At 49.9% G+C, this 22,693-nt stretch overlaps 2 protein-coding genes across 2 annotated transcripts; one reads left to right on the top strand and one right to left on the bottom strand.

Moving 5' to 3' along the window:
- The first annotated feature begins 536 nt into the window (after window positions 1-536).
- LOC103722857 (pentatricopeptide repeat-containing protein At1g07740, mitochondrial) lies at window positions 537-2,297 on the top strand. The gene has a single exon (XM_008813554.4). It carries the CDS (start codon window positions 562-564, stop codon window positions 1,924-1,926), a length of 1,365 nt encoding a protein of 454 aa, XP_008811776.2. The 5' UTR covers window positions 537-561; the 3' UTR covers window positions 1,927-2,297.
- Window positions 2,298-2,893: 596 nt separating this feature from the next.
- On the bottom strand, window positions 2,894-21,414 carry LOC103722852 (elongation factor 1-beta-like). Its single transcript, XM_008813550.3, has 6 exons — window positions 21,195-21,414; window positions 20,815-20,928; window positions 4,842-4,923; window positions 3,648-3,759; window positions 3,378-3,491; window positions 2,894-3,274 (listed from the first exon to the last, which is right to left on the bottom strand). Exons 1-6 carry the CDS (start codon window positions 21,278-21,280, stop codon window positions 3,111-3,113), a joined length of 672 nt encoding a protein of 223 aa, XP_008811772.2. The 5' UTR covers window positions 21,281-21,414; the 3' UTR covers window positions 2,894-3,110.
- Window positions 21,415-22,693: the final 1,279 nt, after the last annotated feature.

Below are 22,693 nucleotides of genomic sequence, written 5' to 3'. Positions count from 1 at the left end.
ACGCATTGCGCTGGTTATATGCTAATATTAATCTAAAATGAAGGCTCAACTTATACAAAGTTCTTTATCCACCATGTAGTTCTTATATTCACGAAAAAAAGGTATCCAAGCATTCCAATTCTCTATCGAAGCACCCAACAGGTTGCATGGGGATTGGTTCACAAGAGAGTAATCCAGCAGATAAGGGATTAACAATATGATGGTACATTAACAAAGGATGAGCATACTTTTTCTGGCATACTCGATCAAATGATCCAGACCGTAATATTAAGAAAATCAAATAAGCTCATTGCATGGGTTGTATGCTAGTTATCATTTAAAATCATGTTCTTGGCACTGGGGTGAATGAAAAAGTTTTTTTCCAGTTTAAATTGAGGAGTTTTTGGATGTGGACAGATGTTGCAGATCATCTAGTGTGTATGCCCATTTTGGATTGACAAATAATCGGATCAAGTAGATAGAAGAATATAAGTCCAAGAATCTTTCCTATTTGCCATCGAATCTTGATTTAGGAGTTTTTACTAACTAGATCCCTTTCTGCCACGTCGTGGTGCGGTAAAGATGCTTGCTAGGGCAAAGAAAGCGCTGCGAGCCAAACCCCGCGGCTCCTCGTCCTCCCGTCGCCCTCGAACCCCAGAACGACGTCGACCTCGAAAGGCCGCCATCCCCTTCCTCGCCGAGCTCAAATCCATCTCCGACCCCGCCGCCGCCCTCCGCCACCTCCTCTCCGCCTCCCCCCGCTTCCACGACTACCCGGCCTGCGCCGCCCTCGTCTACCGCCTCGCCCGCGCCCGCCTCTTCTCCCACCTCGACTCCCTCCTCCATTTCCTCCGATCCCAACAAATCACCTGCAAAGAACCCCTCTTCAACTCCCTCATCCACCATTTCGGTAGAGCCCGCCTCCCCGACCGAGCCCTCCGCCTCTTCCTAGACCTCCCCTCCTTCAACTGCCCCTCCGCCCCCTCCCTCCAGACCTTCAATTTCCTTCTCAATTCCCTCGTCGATAATGACCGCCTCGAAGATGCCCGGGGATTGCTCGACCGGTGCTCCCACTTCCACGTATGCCCGAATACCGTCTCTTACAACATAATTCTCAAGGGTAGCTGCTGCGAAAAGGATGGACTCCAAGAAGCCCGTCGAGTGTTCGACGAAATGGTCAAGAGAGGGGTGAGACCGTCGGTTGTCACTTACAATATACTCATTGGGTTTCTGACCAGGAATGGGGACGTGAACATGGGTTTGAGATTGAAAGAGGAGATGAGTGAGAAGGGGATGCACGCGAATGCGGTCACCTATGCATTGCTCATGGAAGGATTGTGCTTGGAGGGGAAGTATGATGCTGCGAAGAAGATGATGCTCGACATGGAGTACCAGGGTTGCAAGACTAAGGTCGTGAATTATGGGGTTTTGATGAGCGATCGCGCAAGGAGAGGAGATTTCCAAGGAGTAGAAGAGTTGCTCGCCGAGATGAAGAGGAGGAAGATCAAACCGGACGTTGCGATCTATAACATTTCGATCGGCTACTTGTGTGTCGAAGGGAGAGTCGATGAGGCTTATAAGGTATTGGTGGACATGCAGATGAAAGGATGCGAGCCCGGTGCGGCGACGTATCGGATGATGCTTGATGGGTTTTGTAGGGTGAAGGAGTTCGAGAAGGCGCTGCGAGTTCTAAGCGCGATGCTGGCGAGCAGGCATTGCCCGAGGGCGCAGAGCTTCAGGTGCTTGGTAATGGGGCTCTGCGAGGGTGGGAGGGTGGAGGATGTTTGTTTTGTTTTGGAGGAGATGGGGAAGAGGAAGGTGGGGTTGGATGGGGAAGGATGGTGTGTTTTGGTTGAGGCTGTCTGTGGGAGGCGTGGGAGTGGGAAAGAGCTTTTAAATGAGTTAACCTGTGAAAAGTTTGTGCAGAATTGGGAGGGAGAAGTGTAGGTATATATTTATAGACTTTGAATAATCTTTGATCTTTTTTGATTATTTAGAAGATCTTTTCTCTAGGATTATATGACTAGCCTAGTATTAATTTTGACTGCTTTATCAATTTATGAATGCCCACAGAGCATCTGATGAGAATGAATACATATATAGATTCCTTTCCTCCGCTTCTCCTCCCAACTCCTCTCCTCAGGTCAATGCTGCCTTCTCTGGCCTCTTGGTAGGCCGCCGGCGACGATTCCCTTCTCGCCTTGAGCTACCTACCTGTTTTTGGATCTTTGACAGCAGAACTGCTATAAATTTTTTATCCTACTAGGTTCGGGTTGTATCTTTTGTACGAAAGAATGAATGATCTTTCTCTTCTCAAATTACTCCAATTTTTTTTTTCATCCACCTTTATAGATCTTACCTTTATAGATCTTGAAATGGCTATTGCATGATCCAATGGGTTGACATTACGAAAGAAGATGAATCATTCTTTCGAGTTGCAATCATCCTGTCCGGCTCTCCTGAATATTGTTTTTGCTCAAATGAGAATTAAGTATTTTTGATTTGTTTAACTCCAGACACGGAAGTAGTTGCCACTCTTATCATCAGTTATAGGATCAATTATCTCCATAGAATTCAACATTGATTGTTTATATAGTTGTATGGAATGCTAGCACAGATGGCATCACTTGCACCACTATATTTGTTGAGACTGGGAGAGGCTAATTTTCATCAGTTACCCTATATTCCCATTACCTCTTGGACCTGAAATCCAAATTGAATCCCCCCAACCCCAATCCAAGTGCTTGGCAGGGTTTCTAAAACCTGAGATATCTTACTCAGTCAGTGCCCGATATTGACTATTGAGATTAACCGAGTTATCAGTTTCTATCTGCTGCAGTGAAAAAAAAAATGAACCACCAAGATATTCTAGGATTTTGCTGAGGTGAAATTTCATCAACTATAACACAGAGAGTTTCCAAAGCTCGTAAAATAGAATAAAATAACAGAGCCAAAATGTCCTTTCAAATGAAGTCTCTGCTAAGCCCCTTGAGGCTTAGACAGACAATCTCATAATATTGTTTAAAGCAAAGCCTCAAAAAAGAACCAAACGACACTACAAGGTCTTATTACCCTGAGAACATAACAATCTAATAACCTTACTTCGCCCGAATTAAATGGTTGAGACACGCCTAGATTTTGTTGAAGGCCACAATGTCGCAGCTCTGAACAAATTCATTACAAGGCTCGACCGTGAGACGCTCCTCGATAAGGTCGTCAATTGATACAAGGTCATCTACAATGGTCAACATGATCTGCAGCTTCTTAATACCATAGCCCACAGGCACAAGCTTTGCTGCAAATAATTAGCACCAAGGGTCAGTTTATAGTTTTAAAAAAAAAATTAAAGGCACAAAGCATGATACTACTAAAAATGTTAACAAGAAAATTAGACTCACATGCTCCCCAAAAGAGGCCTGGCATCTCAATGCTGCGAACAGCCTCCTCCAGCTTCTTCATGTCAGTTTCATCATCCCAAGGTTTGATATCCAGAAGGACAGATGACTTTCCACCTGAGGACAAAAATCAAATGAGCAGCTTAGCCAATTTTACTTAGCAGCTTATGATAATCATGATAGTAAATACTATAACATAATATGGGTGAAAAAAAAAGTTGAATATTTAAGTGACTCGTCTTCCTTGATGATACCAAGCTCAGAAGAGCTTACTTTCTTTCTTCTTGGACGAGGCTTTAACAGCCGCCTCCCGCTCCTCAGCAGCCTTCTTCTCCTCCTCTGTCTCATCACCGAAGAGATCTAGATCATCATCATTCACTGAGGTCTTCACAGAGCAAATGAAACATTTTTTCAGTTGAAGATTGAAAGGTGAGGCATTTACAACGTAAGCACGATATATTAAGCTGACTGGTAGAATGACTAAAAGGGCCAATATTCCACAGTGAAAAACATTAGGTTATAAGAAGATGAAACAAACCAATGCAAAGAAAGCTGTAGTTTGATGAGTAGATTGTAATATAAGCCATTGAGGCACCCAACTCACCACTCCGGATGTTAAAGAGTGAATGAACCCACATGGTTTAAAATAATGGCCATTATAATGTTTCAGAGGGGTCTTTACATTATATGTAAAAAAAATGATACTTCAAATAAGAGCTGTTATATGACTATTGTAATAGTGGCTATTATGTAACAGAAATAATGGTTGTTATTCAATTCTTTAACTGTTCATTAAATAAAATAACATTTTTTAAATTCAAATCTTTTTAAGTTGGAAAAATATTCAGTTAAACAGACAAAATATGTTTCCTTCTTCAAGAGTTGATTGTCGAGCAAATAACCACTATTATTTCCTTTATCAACCATTACTTTATGTTGTTCTGGCAGACATCAGTAGTTATAACTGAAAAAAAATAATTGGTCAAAAGTGTTGTGGAGCAAATAACTATGTTATTGCCATTACTTGATAAATAAATCCTCTTGTAATGGCAGATAACAGTTGTTCTAACTGTTATTGTTTTAAGCCCAAATTATCTCAATCTGGATACTTTTTGTCAAATAATGGCCACTATAACCATTGTAATGGTATAAAATGGTTTTGGTGGGGGGGCCATTGTAACAAAAATATGCTGTTGCTGAAACCATTATGGAAACATTTTAGACCAGTATTAAATCAAGATGATAATTCAGATGCACAACTTGGAACTCTTGGTATCAAGACAGCAATGACTTGTCTCTGTAGAAAGCAATAATAACATATGTTTATATGATTCTCAGTGACATTTGAAAGCGGGAAAAAATTTGAAGAAAAGAAAGAAAGAATATCAGAACAAACATCATCTCCACATCCACACACCTACTTAAGAAACAAGAGATAGGAAATGAATAAAATAGGAGGGAAAATACCTTTGCAGCCTCTGTTGCAGGGGCAGCAGCTGAGGGTGCAGCTTGGCCTGCGATTTTGACTCCAACAGCTTCACCAGGAAATCTGACATCACAAACAGTGAATTGTCACAATAAAGGGTACAAGAGAGAGCAGAGAAAAAAAAATGGAAAACACAATATTCAAGAATAAGAAGCATTTTGATAGAATAACAAGTAAAAAAATACCGATATGCAAGTCTATATCAGTGGAGAAATACAAGAAAACATGCTCATCATAATTTTAAAGAAGAATCAGGTAAATGCACGGTCACTAGGAAACTCATTTTTGAAGCCAAACTTGTGTCCTATTTCCAAAACGAAAGTTTGAATGCTCAAAACTGGAGATATACCTATAACTGATTAATTTCTTAAAAACATGCCAGGCATTTCTAATATAAAATCTAAATTATGCAAGCTCTAGTTAACCTATTATTACCATATGCAAATACCAATAGACAAATATCCTTGGACCTCTGCGAAATGCAAAGACTGATATAATCTCAAGCTTCTTGATATACTTGCGGTAAGTAACAAATTTCTTGTACCAAAAACATCTAAAATTTAAAACAATTCACAACTCTACTATAAATTTATCTCCATATATGTCCTTGCAAATGTTGATTAAAGGAAAAAAAAAAGATTCACAAAGAAAAGAAATAGCAAAGGGCAACTTTTACATGAAGAATCATGTATAATTAATTGCCACAAAGCAAAGCTGCCTAAGGAGCCAATTGGACTTGTGCTATCCTACAATTTGGCACTTGGACTTCGTGCAGCCCATCTCATAACTTGTACTGATTAATTCTCTAACGCCATGAACTTTGCAGACCATTCCTAGAATTAATAAATATGCATAGTACAGCTGGACCCTGTTTGGTATGGGGATTCATCAGAGCAAATCCTTTTACCCACTTTTTCCTTCCGCAGCCATTTTTGTTCCAGGACTGAAGGCATTTTAAGGGGAGTTAACGGGGAATTTATATATAAAAAAAAGGCAAATTTTTACTCACTTACTCCAGTTTGCCTAGATAGAACTATGATAGGATTATTTGTTGTATACAAAGATATAGGCCACAGCTACAGTCACTCAAAAGGGAAGAGAGGAACCAAGACTAAAAGAAAACCATTCACTCATCTTAAATATCTAGGAAATGGCTTCGCCCATACAATACATAGGACACAACCATTTAAATTTGTAAACCCTTAAACTAAAACATTGATTTAAAGAGAAGAAAGGAACCAAGACTTAACTGAAACGATTAATTCATGTTTATTACCTAAAAAATGGCATATAACTGGCTTAATGAACTCCAAGATGCGCCGCATGAGGGCAGCCCAAAATTGCATATAACTGGTGTTGCTGGAAATTGGACCCGGGGGCCGCCGTGAAGCCGTGGAAGGAGGAGCTCCGCTGCTGCAGGAGGCGGACGGCGATGCGCCGGCTGGCTGCGTCCTCCGCCGCGGGGGGTGTGCAAGTCCTGCAAGAAAAACCGGTGGCCGGGCTCCCCGGCGCCGGCCCTCCGATGCCTAAGTCAGAGGGGGCAAGTATGTGGAGAGAGCAGGGGAGAGAGTATGTGGAGAAGACAAAGAGAATCTTGTGTTCAATTGTGTCTGTGCTGTTTTCTTCCTTTTTCCCCCGGTCTAGGAGGGTTCTCTCCAGCTCCGGGTTTTTTCTCTTGTTTTTGGTCCCCCCTCCCTTTTCCCCCCCAGGTTTCCTTTTATAGGAGGATTTTTGTTGCCTGGGAGGTGACAGGAGGTTTGTCCTGTTTTGTAATAATTGGGCACGATTTGGCCCATTAATGGCGTAATGGAGAACGGGACCGGATCAGACCGGAATCAGGGAGTTGTCACGGTCGATCGGACCTGTTGGAGTGGTTGAACCGCCGGCCGTAGCGGGCCTGGGGTCTGTGGATGGTAAGTGCATTTATTACCGAATGAACCAGCGGTCAGGTAGAGCCATGCGCTCTGATGATTCAGTGATCCGGAGATCGTCTTGGGCCGTGTTCATTAAATGACTGAGTGCATCGGAGACTTGAGAGAGTCTCGTGCATTAATGGCAGGTCGTGCCGAATACCTGCGAAGATCTTATGCCTTGATGGCTTGGAGATAGTGGCAGGTCGCAAGCCGTAGGAGTTGTCAGTCCCTTGGACTTTAGGCGGAGGTTGAACATTTGGTTAAGGCATCGGCTCGGCAAGAGTGCCGAGCCGAGCTGGTCGCCCAGTGGGGCGCCCTGTGGCGGGGTTGCTTCAAGTACTCCTGGTCGGCGCCCTTTAGGCGAGCACCTTCTAGCAGAGCGCCTTGGCGCTGTCTTTGGTCGGCACTTTCTAACCGAGCAGCTTTGGGTGGGGCACCTCTTGGCGCACGCTCTGGTCGACGCCCTCTAGTCGAGCGCCTTCCTGGTCGGCATCCTTTGGCCGAGCAGCTTTCCGGTCGGCGCTCTTCGGCCGAGCAGCTTTCCGGTCGGCACTTCTTGGCCGAGCAGCTTTCCGGTCGGCGCTCTTCGGCCGAGCGCCTCTATGGATATATGACTTAGGGTTTTTCCCCTAACACTACCCCCCGACTTCCGAGCTCCAGTTGGCTATCAGCTGGAGCGCGGGAAGTAGCTTTAATTGGATCATCACGAATTCCGAAAATTTTGATTTACTGTGCGTTTTGAATTATCGAACGCTTCGAGGTGCCTTTAATAGGCGGCGTCTCTTCTTTTCCGAAGAGCCTCATTATTGGGACACCTTTTGCGAAGCGTCCTCGCGTCGTGGGCTCATGATGGAGCCGCACGATCTTCGATTGCGGATGCCTTTCCGCACGATCCGATGGGGCGCTTCGACATTCGAAGCGCTAGCCCTAATTAAATGCGTCGTTCTGTCTTTTAGGCCGACACGTGTTATCATCTAACCAGGACGCAGCGCTTTCTTCGCTGATCCGGGCCGTTGGGGAGGTCTATATAAACTCTCCCCCGGCCCCCTGTCCTCTTTCTATTGCCTTCTGCTTCCAGCTTCCTATTCTCCCAGCCTTCGTCAGACCGAAGTCCCTTTTCTCCGGCATCTTTCCCAGGTCCCCCTTCTTTTTGATTTCCCTCTCTTGTAATGGGTTCTTTGCCTAGCGAAGTAGTATCCACCATGAGTGTCCTGGAGGTCGAGATGACCGAAGAGTGGTTTTTCCCTCTTCACGGGTTCCATTTGGAACCCGCCAAGCGAAGGGATCGGGTAACCGATCCTCCGGTAGGCCGGATCGGAGTGCACTCGGAGTCACTCTGGGCCGGCCTCCGATTTCCTCTTCACAGCTTTGTGAATGAGTTGCTGGCGGTATGCCAGTTGGTCCCGGCGCAACTCACTCCAAACGCTTGGAGGGCAGTGATGGGTTTCCTATCACTGTGTTTACTACAGGGGATTCCTACCTCTGTCAACGTCTTCCGACGACTTTTTATTTTTAAGTCGAACCCGGGAGACGGGGAGTGGCTCTACATCGCCCTCCGGGTGGGTCGTCCACTTTTTCATGGTGCCCCCTCATCCATTCATGGTTGGAAGGAGAAATTCTTCCTCCTGGGTTCCGAACGGTCCTGGGGGTTTGACCCCAGGTGGAGGCCGGCCCAACTTAAATCCATCAACAGGCTCCCCCAGCTTTCTCCGCGTGAGCAGGAGATCTTCGATACCATCCGCAGCCTTGGGGACGGAATTTTGCTAAACGGCCTCATTAGCGAGGACGCCCTGGTGAACGTGGGCTTGAGCTCGGCACGTCCTCAGGGTAAGGATAGTTACAGCAACTTCTTATTTCCTTATTGTTCTAATGTTCTAATTTTGCTCATCTTTGCAGACATCGCAAAAATGGTGACCAAGAGCGAAGTCCTTTACGCCCGCTTCCAAAAGAGGGCGGCCGAACTCTCAGGAGAACCGACCGAGCCGAGGAAGAAAGCAAAGACCTCGGCGAAGACCTCGACGACCACAACCGTTGAGGCGCACGCTTCTCGCCCCGTGCGCCCTGAGGCTGGTCGGGGAGAGGGCGTGGGCTCTGGCGGAGCCACAATGGCACCTCCGTGTCCAATGCCGATTTCGCAAGTCCCTGGTCGGCGGGAAGCTCCAAATTCCGACCAGGGAGGGAGGACCTCAACAGATCTGGCGCTCGCGCGCCCCACCTCTACCACGCAGCGGTCCGGTCAGCCGTCTACTCGACCCCAATTCCCCAGCTCTGAGCCGGGGAATAGCCAAGAAGCAACGGGGTCGGCCGCACCCAGGCCAGCTGAGGCCGGTCTGGCGGGTTCTTCGGGTCCTCAGGAGCGGGTGCCTTACGCTCCTGGATGGGCTGTTTTCGAGGGCGACTCGACCCTCGATAATGTACAAGTGGCGCGCGAAGTTCTTCGGGTCGCGCTGCTCCCGGCCGACCAGGCCAAAATTCGGTCCATGAACTACGGCGAGTTCATGGACTCCGCTATTTGCTCTTCCATCCGAGTAAGTCAGCTTTTAACTCTGTGCAAATTTGTGTTTCGGCTTAAAACTGTTTCTTACATGTCCCTCTTGCAGCGCCTCCACGAGACCGAGACGATGATTCACATCATCCAGGACTATCGGGACCGGGCCCGAAGGCATCAAAGGGGGCGCGAGGAGGCCGAAACAAAGTTCCTCGCGTCTGAGGCCGAGCAGAAAGTGCTTCAAGCGAAGCTAGGGGCGGCCGAAGACGAGGTTCGGACTCTGGTCGCCGAACTTGAAGAGGAGAAGGGCGCACACTCTTTGGCTAGGTCCGAAGTGCGCGCCGCGGAGGCCCGCCGGACGGAGGCCGAATCGTCGCTCGCTATACGCGAGCAGGAGGTGGGGGAGGCTCGAATAAAGGTCCGAGATCTCGAGATCCGTTTACTTGACGTGCAATCTCTGCTCGCGGATCGCGAAAGAGAAATAAAGATTTTGGAGCGGAAGGCCGCCTACCATGAGGCTCGGGAGAAGGAGGCCCGGGAGCAGGCCCAGGACGCCGTCAAGCTCTTCCGTGAATCGGAAGAGTTTCGCAACTTGATGGAAGAGGAAGGCGTCAATGGTCTCATCCAGGGCTTCAAGGACTTCCGCAATCAGTTGCGGCGACTTCTCCCAGATTTCGACCTTAGCCTGCTTCAACCAGGCGCTGGGGTCGAAAACCCAGAAGCGGAGGCGGAGGTAGAGGTTCCAACCTCTGGCGGGACCGACCAGGAGGGTCAAGCTGAAGAAGGCGAGATCGTTCTCGAGGTCACCGAGGCAGCTCCTAAAGCCACCGTGGGGGCCTCGGCCGCAGAAGAGCCAGCTGTTCCTGAAGTCGCCGGGCCTGAGCCCCTTGTGTAGTTTCCCCTTTTTCCTATCTTCTTTTTCCTTTTTGTAAGCCGGAGCGGCCTCTATACTTTGTTAAGGCCGGGTCCGAGCTCTTGTACTAGGCCTCCGGGCTTTTTGAAATGAATATTCATGTGTGGAAACTTGTCTATTGTAGCTTAGGTTTCTCTGCTCGGATCTATTTTAGGTTCCGAGGATATGGGCTCTAGGGCCTGAGCTTAAGTTTTGGCTTGCCGAGCTCCATTGCTCGGTTCTCCGACCAATGGTATAGCAACGCATAGATAATGTAAAAAACATTAAATAAATGGGTACCTTGTACCGTATGCGTCCATGCGCCGAGGCGACTGAGGACGCTTCTCTGCTCGGACTCCGTTCTTCGAGGACGTCGGCAGAGAAATCCAGAAGCAGAGTAGATAATGTAAAAAACATTAAATAAATGGGTACCTTGTACCGTATGCGTCCATGCGCCGAGGCGACTGAGGACGCTTCTCTGCTCGGACTCCGTTCTTCGAGGACGTCGGCAGAGAAATCCAGAAGCAGAATAGATAATGTAAAAAACATTAAATAAATGGGTACCTTGTACCGTATGCGTCCTTGCGCCGAGGCGACTGAGGACGCTTCTCTGCTCGGACTCCGTTCTTCGAGGACGTCGGCAGAGAAATCCAGAAGCAGAATAGATAATGTAAAAAACATTAAATAAACGGGTACCTTGTACCGTATGCGTCCTTGCGCCGAGGCGACTGAGGACGCTTCTCTGCTCGGACTCCGTACTTCGAGGACGTCGGCAGAGAAATCCAGAAGCAGAATAGATAATGTAAAAAACATTAAATAAACGGGTACCTTGTACCGTATGCGTCCTTGCGCCGAGGCGACTGAGGACGCTTCTCTGCTCGGACTCCGTTCTTCGAGGACGTCGGCAGAGAAATCCAGAAGCAGAATAGATAATGTAAAAAACATTAAATAAATGGGTACCTTGTACCGTATGCGTCCATGCGCCGAGGCGACTGAGGACGCTTCTCTGCTCGGACTCCGTTCTTCGAGGACGTCGGCAGAGAAATTCAAAAATGGAATAGCGGGCCAAGCTCGTTGGCTGAAGCCGGTAAAGAGTGAGCCGAGCTCGCTTGGCCAATAAAGACAACATCCCAACGTATCGGGGCATCCCGGCCGAGGTCGGGGTGGGAGCACGAGCCGAGCTCGTCCGGTCAGAGGACCGCTGCCCAATAGTCGATGGAGCACGAGCCGAGCTCGTCCGGTCAGAGGACCGCTACTCAATAGTCGATGGAGCACGAGCCGAGCTCGTCCGGTCAGAGAGGACCGCTACTCAATAATCGATGGAGCACGAGCCGAGCTCGTCCGGTCAGAGGACCGCTACTCAATAATCGATGGAGCACGAGCCGAGCTCGTCCGGTCAGAGGACCGCTACTCAATAGTCGATGGAGCACGAGCCGAGCTCGTCCGGTCAGAGAGGACCGCTACTCAATAATCGATGGAGCACGAGCCGAGCTCGTCCGGTCAGAGGACCGCTACTCAATAATCGATGGAGCACGAGCCGAGCTCGTCCGGTCAGAGGACCGCTACTCAATAGTCGATGGAGCACGAGCCGAGCTCGTCCGGTCAGAGAGAACCGCTACTCAATAATCGATGGAGCACGAGCCGAGCTCGTCCGGTCAGAGGACCGCTACTCAATAGTCGATGGAGCACGAGCCGAGCTCGTCCGGTCAGAGAGGACCGCTACTCAATAGTCGATGGAGCACGAGCCGAGCTCGTCCGGTCAGAGGACCGCTACTCAATAGTCGATGGAGCACGAGCCGAGCTCGTCCGGTCAGAGAGGACCGCTACTCAATAATCGATGGAGCACGAGCCGAGCTCGTCCGGTCAGAGGACCGCTACTCAATAATCGATGGAGCACGAGCCGAGCTCGTCCGGTCAGAGGACCGCTACTCAATAGTCGATGGAGCACGAGCCGAGCTCGTCCGGTCAGAGAGGACCGCTACTCAATAATCGATGGAGCACGAGCCGAGCTCGTCCGGTTAGAGGACCGCTACTCAATAGTCGATGGAGCACGAGCCGAGCTCGTCCGGTCAGAGAGGACCGCTACTCAATAGTCGATGGAGCACGAGCCGAGCTCGTCCGGTCAGAGGACCGCTACTCAATAGTCGATGGAGCACGAGCCGAGCTCGTCCGGTCAGAGAGGACCGCTACTCAATAATCGATGGAGCACGAGCCGAGCTCGTCCGGTCAGAGGACCGCTACTCAATAGTCGATGGAGCACGAGCCGAGCTCGTCCGGTCAGAGAGGACCGCTACTCAATAATCGATGGAGCACGAGCCGAGCTCGTCCGGTCAGAGGACTGCTACTCAATAATCGATGGAGCACGAGCCGAGCTCGTCCATGGAGAGCGTACCATAAACTCATGGACATCTTCAGGGAGTCCACGCAGGTACTCCATCATCCCGAGGTATCAGGGCATCCCAACCGTGGTTAGGGAAGAATAAACCTGATGCCATGAGATAATCAAGAAAATTGGTGAGCTCGGAATAAGTTCGCAATCCATCAGTTTACCGTGAAATGAAATTTATAGAGTGAAATTCATAAGATGAAATTTAATGGTTGAATGATGAGGGACCCCTTAGGGTTCTACTGGTGGTACACGCGGAGATTTCAGAGCTCCAGCTCCGCGGAATGGGAGTCCCATCTAGAGACTCCAATTGATAAGCTCCGGGCCGGCGAATGCGCGTGACTCGGTATGGTCCTTCCCAATTCAGGGCCAGCTTCCCTCGCTCAGTTGGTCGGGAGGTTTCAGCTCTTCTTAGGACGAGGTCCCCTGGTCTGAAAGATTTGACTTTGACCCTGGCGTTGTAGTACTGAGCTGTCTTTTGTTGGTACCTCGCCATACGCACTCGGGCGACCTCCCTTGTTTCCTCGATCAAGTCGAGGTTGCCTCTGAGCTGCGAAGAGTTGGAGCTAGCATCGTGGTGCTCGACTCTTGGAGAGGGGAGCCCAATCTCTAGTGGAATGACGGCCTCCGTCCCATATGTCAGGTTGAAGGGAGTCTCGCCGGTGGGGACGCGGAACGTAGTCCGGTAAGCCCACAGGACATTGTATAGGTCTTCGACCCATTGTCCTTTGAATTTGTCGAGCCTGGTTTTGAGACCCTGCAAAATAGTACGATTTGTTACCTCGGTTTCTCCGTTTGTCTGAGGATGCGCGACCGAGGTGAAGCGGTGGTCAATGCCAAGCTCGGAGCAGAACTCTCTGAAATGGATGTTGTCGAACTGGCGACCGTTGTCAGAGATAAGGATGCGGGGAAGCCCGAATCTGCAAATGATGGACTTCCAAACGAAATCCCGCATCTTCTGCTCGGTGATCCGGGCGAGGGGCTCAGCTTCCACCCACTTAGTGAAGTAGTCGATGGAGACGACCAGGAACTTCCTTTGCCCGGTGGCCAGAGGAAATGGCCCGAGGATGTCAATTCCCCACTGGGCAAAAGGCCAAGGGGAGCTGATAGAAGTCAAAAGAGCCGAGGGCCGGCGCTGAACGTTGGCGTTCCTTTGGCACCGGTCGCATCTCTTGACGAAATCCATAGCATCCTTCTGGAGTGTCGGCCAATAATACCCTTGGCGCAGAATTTTATGGGCCAAGGCTCGTCCTCCCAGATGGTTTCCACAAATTCCTTCGTGGACTTCGCGCAGGGCATAATTAGCTTTCGTTGGGCGAAGGCATCTGAGAAGGGGAGAGGTGAAGGATTTCCGATAGAGCTTTTCCTCGTATAGTATGTATCGGGTGGCGAGGCGCTTGATTCGGCGAGTCTCTCGTACATCAGCAGGGAGAGTTTCGTCTTGCAGATAGCTGATGAGTCCATCCATCCAGCTTGGCTCGAGCTCGGTGCAGAGGGTCTGCTCGGTCTCGTCCGTGCTGGGCTTTTGGAGATATTCCAGGACTGCCCCTTTGGGAAGCTCGCTCATGCGAGAGGACGCCAGCTTTGATAGCTGGTCGGCCCTGAGATTCTCCGACCTGGCAATATGTTGAATGTGGAAAGAGTCCAAGGTCGAGGCGAGATCCCGTACCTTCTGGAGATACTTCTGCATGGTCGGGTCTCTAGCTTCGAAGTCGCCCACAATTTGGTTGACGACGAGCTGGGAATCACTGAAGACCTTCAAGTCCTTCACTCCTAGCTCTTTGGCTAGCTTAAGCCCGGCGACGAGCGCTTCAGACTCCGCCATATTATTGGAAGCAGGAAACTCGAGGCGCAGGGCCTGCTCGGCGACCACCCCCTCCGGGCTGGTGAGAATAAATCCTGCTCCACTACCCCCCGAGTTTGAAGAGCCATCGACATGTAGAGCCCATGTAAAACTCGGAGTCTGCTCCAGCGGTGGCTCAGGTTCAGGCTTGACCTCATCTGGTATAGTGCACTCGGCCATAAAGTCTGCGAGTGCTTGTGCTTTGATCGCCTGTCTGGGCCGGTACTCAATGTCGAATTCCCCGAGCTCAATGGCCCATTTAGTGATCCGACCCGCACGATCCGATCTTTGCAGGATCTGCTTGATCGGCTGGTCAGTCAGCACGGCCACTGTGTGAGCTTGGAAGTAGGGTCGGAGCCTCCGAGCTGAGATGACCAAAGCATAGGCGGTCTTCTCAAGCTTGGAGTATCGGGTCTCAGCATCCCTTAAGATCCGGCTGGTGTAATACACCGGTTTCTGAAGTTTCCCCTCCTCTCGGACCAGGACCGAGCTTACTGCTACAGGGGAGACAGCTAAATACAAGTAGAGGAGCTCACCCTGTTGAGGCTTCGTGAGTAGGGGAGGGGAAGCCAGCAGGTGCTTGAGCTCTTCAAAAGATTGCTGGCACTCGTCCGACCACAAAAAGTTCTTCGGCTTCTTGAGGGCTGCAAAGAATGGAAGGCAGCGCTCGGCCGAGCGGGAGATAAACCTCCCGAGGGCTGCCACTCGGCCCGTGAGCCGCTGTACCTCCTTGACCGTCCTGGGAGGCGTCATCCTTTGGAGGGCTCGGATCTTCTCTGGATTGGCCTCGATTCCTCGTTGTGTAATGATGAAGCCGAGGAATTTGCCGGAGGTGACCCCGAATGCACATTTAGCTGGGTTGAGCTTCATCTGGTACTTTCGGAGTGTGGAGAATGCTTCATTGAGGTCGGCTATGTGGTCTTGCGCCGCCTTGCTTTTCACCAGCATGTCATCCACGTAGACCTCCATGTTTCGGCCTATTTGGTCTTTGAAGATCCGGCTGACCAGCCTTTGATAAGTCGCCCCGGCATTTTTTAGACCGAATGGCATCACTTTGTAGCAGTAGGTTCCCCCGTCGGTGATGAAGGCTGTCTTTTCCTCGTCTTCTGGCGCCATGCGGATCTGGTTATATCCGGAAAAGGCGTCCATGAATGCCAGCAGCTCGTGACCCGAGGTGGAGTCCACGAGCTGGTCTATGCTAGGAAGTGGAAAGCTGTCCTTCGGGCAGGCTTTATTCAGGTCGGTGTAGTCCACGCACATACGCCACTTTCCGCTAGCTTTTTTGACGAGGACCACATTGGCGAGCCATTCCGGGTAGGATATCTCCCGGATGAAGCCGGCTTCAAGGAGCTTACCGACCTCCTCGGCTGCTGCTCGTTGTCGTTCAGGGGCGGCGCCTCGCTTCTTTTGTCGCACGGGCTTGCAGGTCGGCTTTACCTGAAGCCGGTGGACCATGACCTCCGGGTTTATTCTCGGCATGTCTATAGGCGACCAGGCGAAGACATCCATATTGTCCCGTAGGAAGTTGACGAGGCGACTCCTCCCGTTTTCGCCAAGGCCAGAGCCGATCTGCACGGTTAGCCCGGAAAAGTTCTCTCGCAAGGGAACTTGAATTAACAACTCACCAGGCTCTACCCGCTCTTTCTGGGGGTTGACCCGTGCCTCCATAGCTTCAGTTGAGGGTGGTCGTCTTGCCTCGTGGGTCGCTAGGTAGCATCGCCTTGCCACCATTTGGTCCCCTCGGACTTCACCGACTCCCTGACTGGTGGGGAATCGCATCAGCAGGTGGTGAGTTGAGACTGCTGCTCGGAGGGCGTTGAGTCCTGGCCTTCCAAGGATGGCGTTGTAAACCGAGGGCAGGCGTATCACAAGGAAGCTCATACCCACGGTACTTTCACGAGGGGCGAGCCCGGCTGTGACCAGAAGGTCGATCTCGCCCTCTACTGGGACTGAATCCCCAGTGAATCCAACTAGCGGAGCATTCATCCTCCGTAGCTGTTCTTTTGTCATCCCCATTTTACAATAAGCATCAAAATACAAAATATTCGCCGAGCTTCCATTATCAACCAGGATGCGTTTTACATCAAATTTATTTATGATCATGGAGATGACCATGGCATCATCATGGGGAGTTTCGACTCCTTCTAGATCGTCGTCTGAGAAGGAGATAGCTTCAGATGTGCGCGGGCGCTTCGAGGAGGCTCCTTCCCCTGAGGCTTCTCCAGCCGAGGTCCCTCCTCGGATAGTGTTGATGACGCCGGCGATGGGCCTGTTGGCATTGGAACCTTCAGGCTGTGCTGCTCCTTCGGCTGGCTTCTTCCCTTCGCGCCGGCCTTGCACAAACCGATCGAGCACCCCTCGGCAAATGAGTGCTTCGATCTCATTTCGGAGCTGATAACAATCCTCGGTATCATGGCCGTGATCCCGGTGAAAACGGCAATACTTCCGGAGATCACGCCGGATTCTGGTGTCTGGCTTTGGAGGGGAGAGCCGGATGCAATCCCGATTCTCAATCTCCATGAGGATTTAGCCCGAGGAGCATTGAGGGGAGTATACTTTTCATACCTCCCTTCAGGTGCACGGGCCTGCAATGGGAACCTCGGGCGGAGTGACCTCTGCTGCGGCGGTCCTCTCAACCGGGGTGGACTCTTCGGGCGGGGCGGATTCTTGGCTCGTCGTGGAGACGAGCTTCTGGGTCGGCCGCGTTCCTCGCGGCGCCTCTTCTTGGGATTCTGCTCGGTTCCACCCCGCCTAACTGCCACAGCCTCTTCTGCCTTGGCATACTTCCGCGCCCGAGCGAACATTTCCGTGAGGTCCGCTGGGAAATTCTTCTCAATCGAGAAGAGGAATCTGTAGGACCGGGCTCCAGTCTTCAGCGCCGACATGGCGATTGACTGGTCAAGCTCCCGGACTTCCCATGTTGCGGCGGTGAACCGGTCCAGATATTCCTTGAAGGACTCTCCCTCCTTTTGTTTGATGTCGAGGAGGGAGTCGGATGTCCGCCGCTGGGGCTGGCTAGCGGCGAAGTTGCCGACAAACTGTCTGCCGAGCTGCTCAAAGGAGGAGACAGTACTTGGCTTCAGCCCGGTGAACCAAAGCCGGACTGGTCCTCGGAGTGTCGCCGGGGAAAGCCTTGCACATCATGGCTTCCGAGGCTCCTTATAGGGCCATCAAGACCCGGTAACTCTCCAGGTGGTCAAAGGGATCAGCCTTGCCGTTGTAAGGCTCCACCTGGGGCATTTTGAACCGGAGGGAAACCGGTTCATCTTCAATCTCCTGGGAGAAGGGCGACTTCGTATTGAACTCGAAGTCGCCGTTACGTCCCGATTTTCTCCCGTGGAGTGCCTGGATTTGGCGCTCCAGCTTTTCGACCTTCTTGTCGAGTTCATCATTCTGGAGGATCGCTACAGCGGTTCCTCTGGGTGCAGGTTGCCCTGGAACCGACTCGGCTTCTGAAGGCTGTGGCCAGCCTCCGTGATCTCTGACTGGGTGCTCTCTCCAGAGGGAGGCCTGGACTTGAGAGTCCTGACCTCGAAGAGGAAGCCCGCTAGTAGGGGGGCCCCAGTTGAACTGGAGCCGGGGGAGGCGGTGCTGCTGGGATGCCCCTGGGTTGCAAGCTTTGAACGGCGGTAGCCAACGCCTGCACTTGCTGCACCAGGGCATCAAATTGTTCCGGTCGAACTTGAGGTGCTGGCTCAACCGGGGGTGATGAGTTCCGAACGGAACATTCTGGGCTTGGTGGAGGACGTCGAGAGGCGTTGGAAGCCCCTTTGCTTCTTAGCTTCATGGTAGCGAACTCGGGCCCTTCCTCTAGCGCCAACTGTTGCTGGAAATTGGACCCGGGGGCCGCCGTGAAGCCGTGGAAGGAGGAGCTCCGCTGCTGCAGGAGGCGGACGGCGATGCGCCGGCTGGCTGCGTCCTCCGCCGCGGGGGGTGTGCAAGTCCTGCAAGAAAAACCGGTGGCCGGGCTCCCCGGCGCCGGCCCTCCGATGCCTAAGTCAGAGGGGGCAAGTATGTGGAGAGAGCAGGGGAGAGAGTATGTGGAGAAGACAAAAAGAATCTTGTGTTCAATTGTGTCTGTGCTGTTTTCTTCCTTTTTCCCCCGGTCTAGGAGGGTTCTCTCCAGCTCCGGGTTTTTTCTCTTGTTTTTGGTCCCCCCTCCCTTTTCCCCCCAGGTTTTCTTTTATAGGAGGATTTTTGTTGCCTGGGAGGTGACAGGAGGTTTGTCCTGTTTTGTAATAATTGGGCACGATTTGGCCCATTAATGGCGTAATGGAGAACGGGACCGGATCAGACCGGAATCAGGGAGTTGTCACGGTCGATCGGACCTGTTGGAGTAGTTGAACCGCCGGCCGTAACGGGCCTGGGGTCTGTGGATGGTAAGTGCATTTATTACCGAATGAACCGGCGGTCAGGTAGAGCCATGCGCTCTGATGGTTCAGTGATCCGGAGATCGTCTTGGGCCGTGTTCATTAAATGACTGAGTGCATCGGAGACTTGAGAGAGTCTCGTGCATTAATGGCAGGTCGTGCCGAATACCTGCGAAGATCTTATGCCTTGATGGCTTGGAGATAGTGGCAGGTCGCAAGCCGTAGGAGTTGTCAGTCCCTTGGACTTTAGGCGGAGGTTGAACATTTGGTTAAGGCATCGGCTCGGCAAGAGTGCCGAGCCGAGCTGGTCGCCCAGTGGGGTGCCCTGTGGCGGGGTTGCTTCAAGTACTCCTGGTCGGCGCCCTTTAGGCGAGCACCTTCTAGCAAAGCGCCTTGGCGCTGTCTTTGGTCGGCACTTTCTAACCGAGCAGCTTTGGGTGGGGCACCTCTTGGCGCACGCTCTGGTCGACGCCCTCTAGTCGAACGCCTTCCTGGTCGGCATCCTTTGGCCGAGCAGCTTTCCGGTCGGCGCTCTTCGGCCGAGCAGCTTTCCGGTCGGCACTTCTTGGCCGAGCAGCTTTCCGGTCGGCGCTCTTCGGCCGAGCGCCCTCTATGGATATATGACTTAGGGTTTTTCCCCTAACAACTGGCTTAATGAACTCCCAGCTCATAAGTTATGACCCCTGAAACCTTTGATCATGCTTAAGGCATGTTTAGTGTTGTGTCTACTTTAGAAAAGAGAGGCTCGGAGCTACGATTTACAGCTTCTCCCAAGACCGCTCTTTTGCTTTTTTTCATCTTGGAGCAGTTTTTAGATGATGTCACCAAACACCTATTTGTTTAATAATGTGCTTTTTTTTGCTTTAAAAGTCACAAAAGGTACCTTTTTAAAGCAATAATAAACTCTTAATATTTGGAGTACCATAGGTCCCAATGTCGAAACAAGAAAAGTGACTGACCCATTTCATACAGTCTAGAGGCATTGAAATCTTTGGTGAAACCTAGTCCAAAATGAACTAGTATGGACATTCAAAAAATCCTGGATACCCTCAAATACATAATAATGTTGTCGAGTTTTGTTTATGCAATCACATGAAATTGGTCTGAAGTTTAAATTCAAGTGGACTGTTTCAATTCACGCATGTTATTTATCAACCTAAGTAATTAAAATAAATAAAGTCTCTATAATTTTCTGAAGAAGGAATTGAGATGATTCTTTCTCAGTAAAATAGTGATACAGTTGGTCATCACAAAGAATCAACAGGGATTTCATATTACTAGTGTGAAGAACTCCAATTTTAGTTGCATGCTGCAAGAGCTTCATGAAAGCAATGTGGGTTAATAGGGTAGTCTAATGAGCAAGGACATGGTCATTAAACATCATTAGAAAATTTTGTGAAACAGAAATTTATCCCTACTGATTGAATAGAGTATTTAGCTCAGCAGCCAGAAAGGAATGCAAAAGATCTTATAAGAGAAAAAAAATGTATGAAATAAAAATTAAAAAAAATGCTGCATGAACAAAGCATGAAAAGGATATGTTAGAAATCACTGCTGAGCATACTCACTGAATTACTGTTTTTTTCCTGGAAGTCAGAGGCAAGTCAAAACATGATGTCAAGTTGTATACCTTATGCAAGAATACTAATAAAAAGATCTCACAAAAAGAATGGAGAGGAAAGTAAGGTAAACATGATACAAAACCAAGCAAAACAAAATAATGGAACCCAGGAAACCGATCTATGGTACTTCTAAAGGAAGCTAGTCTGATGATTATCCAATTGACGCCTCCAAGTCCTAGATACAATAACCTGAGCGCCTATACTAGCCAACTGCCAACGTAATCAATGTAATTACAACACGTCACCAAACACTATAAACAATTAATCAGCATAGCGTTAGAACATATATGAAAAAAAACAAAGCTAATACCTGCCACTATTCGAGTATAAGCGACAATTCCAAAATACATGAAAGCATTCAGCACAATTCAGAGCTTCAAAGCTAAAAAGCCGACAACTTTAAACAAAATTAAAGTTGCAACAGCATCTAACCCACCAACCTTGGAGCAATAATCGAAGACACGCTCTCGCACCAACGGCACACATTCGGAAACTCCCCTCCTGGCTTTGATACTGCTGCAAAGACTTTGATATCATCTCTACTAATTTGATCTCTGAAAAACCAAACAAATCTATGAAAAATGCAACCTTTACACCAAGCATCTTGCGAATCAGGTACATTAAAAAACATCGACAAATTTATGCAAAGAAAAAAAAAGATCTAATGGATCCAGATCGTCAAAAAAGATTATATTTTTGCAGCTTAAACCCGACAATCGAAGTCACAGAAGAGAAACGAAACGAATAATAGAATCCAATTTGAACCTAAATATAGGAAACAGAGAAAGGAAGATGTAGGAGGAGGAGGAGTGGAATTTACCCAGAGATGTAGGTCTTGCCGGAGAGAAATTCTTCGAGAGTTTTGAGGCCGGTTTCGGTGTGGAGATCGGAGAAGGAGACCGCCATTGGAGACGATGCAGATGGAGCGAGAGGAGGGCGGCAGCAAAGTAGAAACCCTGGGACGGAAGCAAAAACCCTAGAACTGGAAAAGAGGAAGAGGGTAGCTGAAGGAAAGGGATTTATATAATAAAATAAGGGAATATTCTAAGGAAATATTGTGGCTTTTAGTTATCATCGGGTGCATGAAATGGACGGCTGATAACCGTGTGGTATTGGATCATGATTCACTATTACCCGGCATGTCTTTATTTTTTTATTTTTTTTTATTTTTTTTATTAAAGCGGGTGGATCAAACCTGACGAGTACTGATATACCCAATAAAATCAAAAAATAAAATACCTCGGAGTGTCGGAGCAACTTTCCATCACCAGCCTACAAGGTACTATCGGAGTGGCTGGCTACATAACTAGCCACCCAGTTCGCAACTCCATTAGCTTCACGGAAACATGCTTAGCCTGAAAGGCCCCTCCGTTCCTCATCATTGCCCAGATATCTCAGAGCAAAGGGTGGACACAACCATTACCCCTCGGGCCCCTCGGATCCAACTAATAACCGTGGCCGAGTCCCCCTCCAAGACAATAGAACTGGCCCGTAAAACACACCAGACGTGACGCAAACCCGCCCAAACAGCCCTCAACTCCGCACCCGGAACCGAATGTCGAAGAGTTGACTGCCCCTGCAGTCACAACCCTGGCAGACAGGTCCCGAATAATAAAACCCGCACCACCCTGCGTACCTCCGTCCAAGACGTCCCCATCGAAGTTGACCTTGAGGAAACTCGGAGGGGGGCTCCCAGGTAAAAAACACCGAACGGGATGCTGCCGAAACAAAATGGGAACCCCAAATGTCCCGAGCTGTCAAGGTTCCTTCGACGGGTAAGATGTGACTGAGTTCTGCCCCCTGCACACGGGCACTCTCCACCACAAGTCTCGGCGACATCCTATGTTCGCCAAAGATATGAGCGTTCCTAGCCAGCCAAATTTGGTAGGACGTGCAAATCACTTAGACCGCCTCCTGGCGAAGCACTGGGGACTTCGAACATCGGCGCATGGCCTGTAAAAACTGGTCCCTCCAGCCTCAGACCTCCTGCGGGATCCCTGCCAGTCGCCAAGTTTTCCTAGCCCATGTGCACTAAAATAAGGCATGGTCCACCGTCTCATCCATACCACAATCTCTACATACCGAGAGAATCCTCAGTTCTCGTCCACTAAGAACTATTCTCGTCGGAAGACAGTCCCAGACCACCTTCCAGAGAAACAGGGCTACCCTCGGGTGGAGTCCCAAGCGCCAGATCTAGGTACAGTCGGCCCAGGCTCATACTGCCGCCGGAGAATGGGGAAGAGGTCGCCCACCCTGGTCCTCGTAGAGGTGCCCCAAACCCGCATGTCAGGACCTGCACACCCAAATAACGAGAGGGAT

The sequence above is a fragment of the Phoenix dactylifera genome, unplaced genomic scaffold, assembly GCF_009389715.1.
Source record: "Phoenix dactylifera cultivar Barhee BC4 unplaced genomic scaffold, palm_55x_up_171113_PBpolish2nd_filt_p 000491F, whole genome shotgun sequence".
Taxonomy (NCBI): Eukaryota; Viridiplantae; Streptophyta; class Magnoliopsida; order Arecales; family Arecaceae; genus Phoenix; species Phoenix dactylifera.
This window is presented reverse-complemented; position numbering and strand designations above follow the sequence as displayed.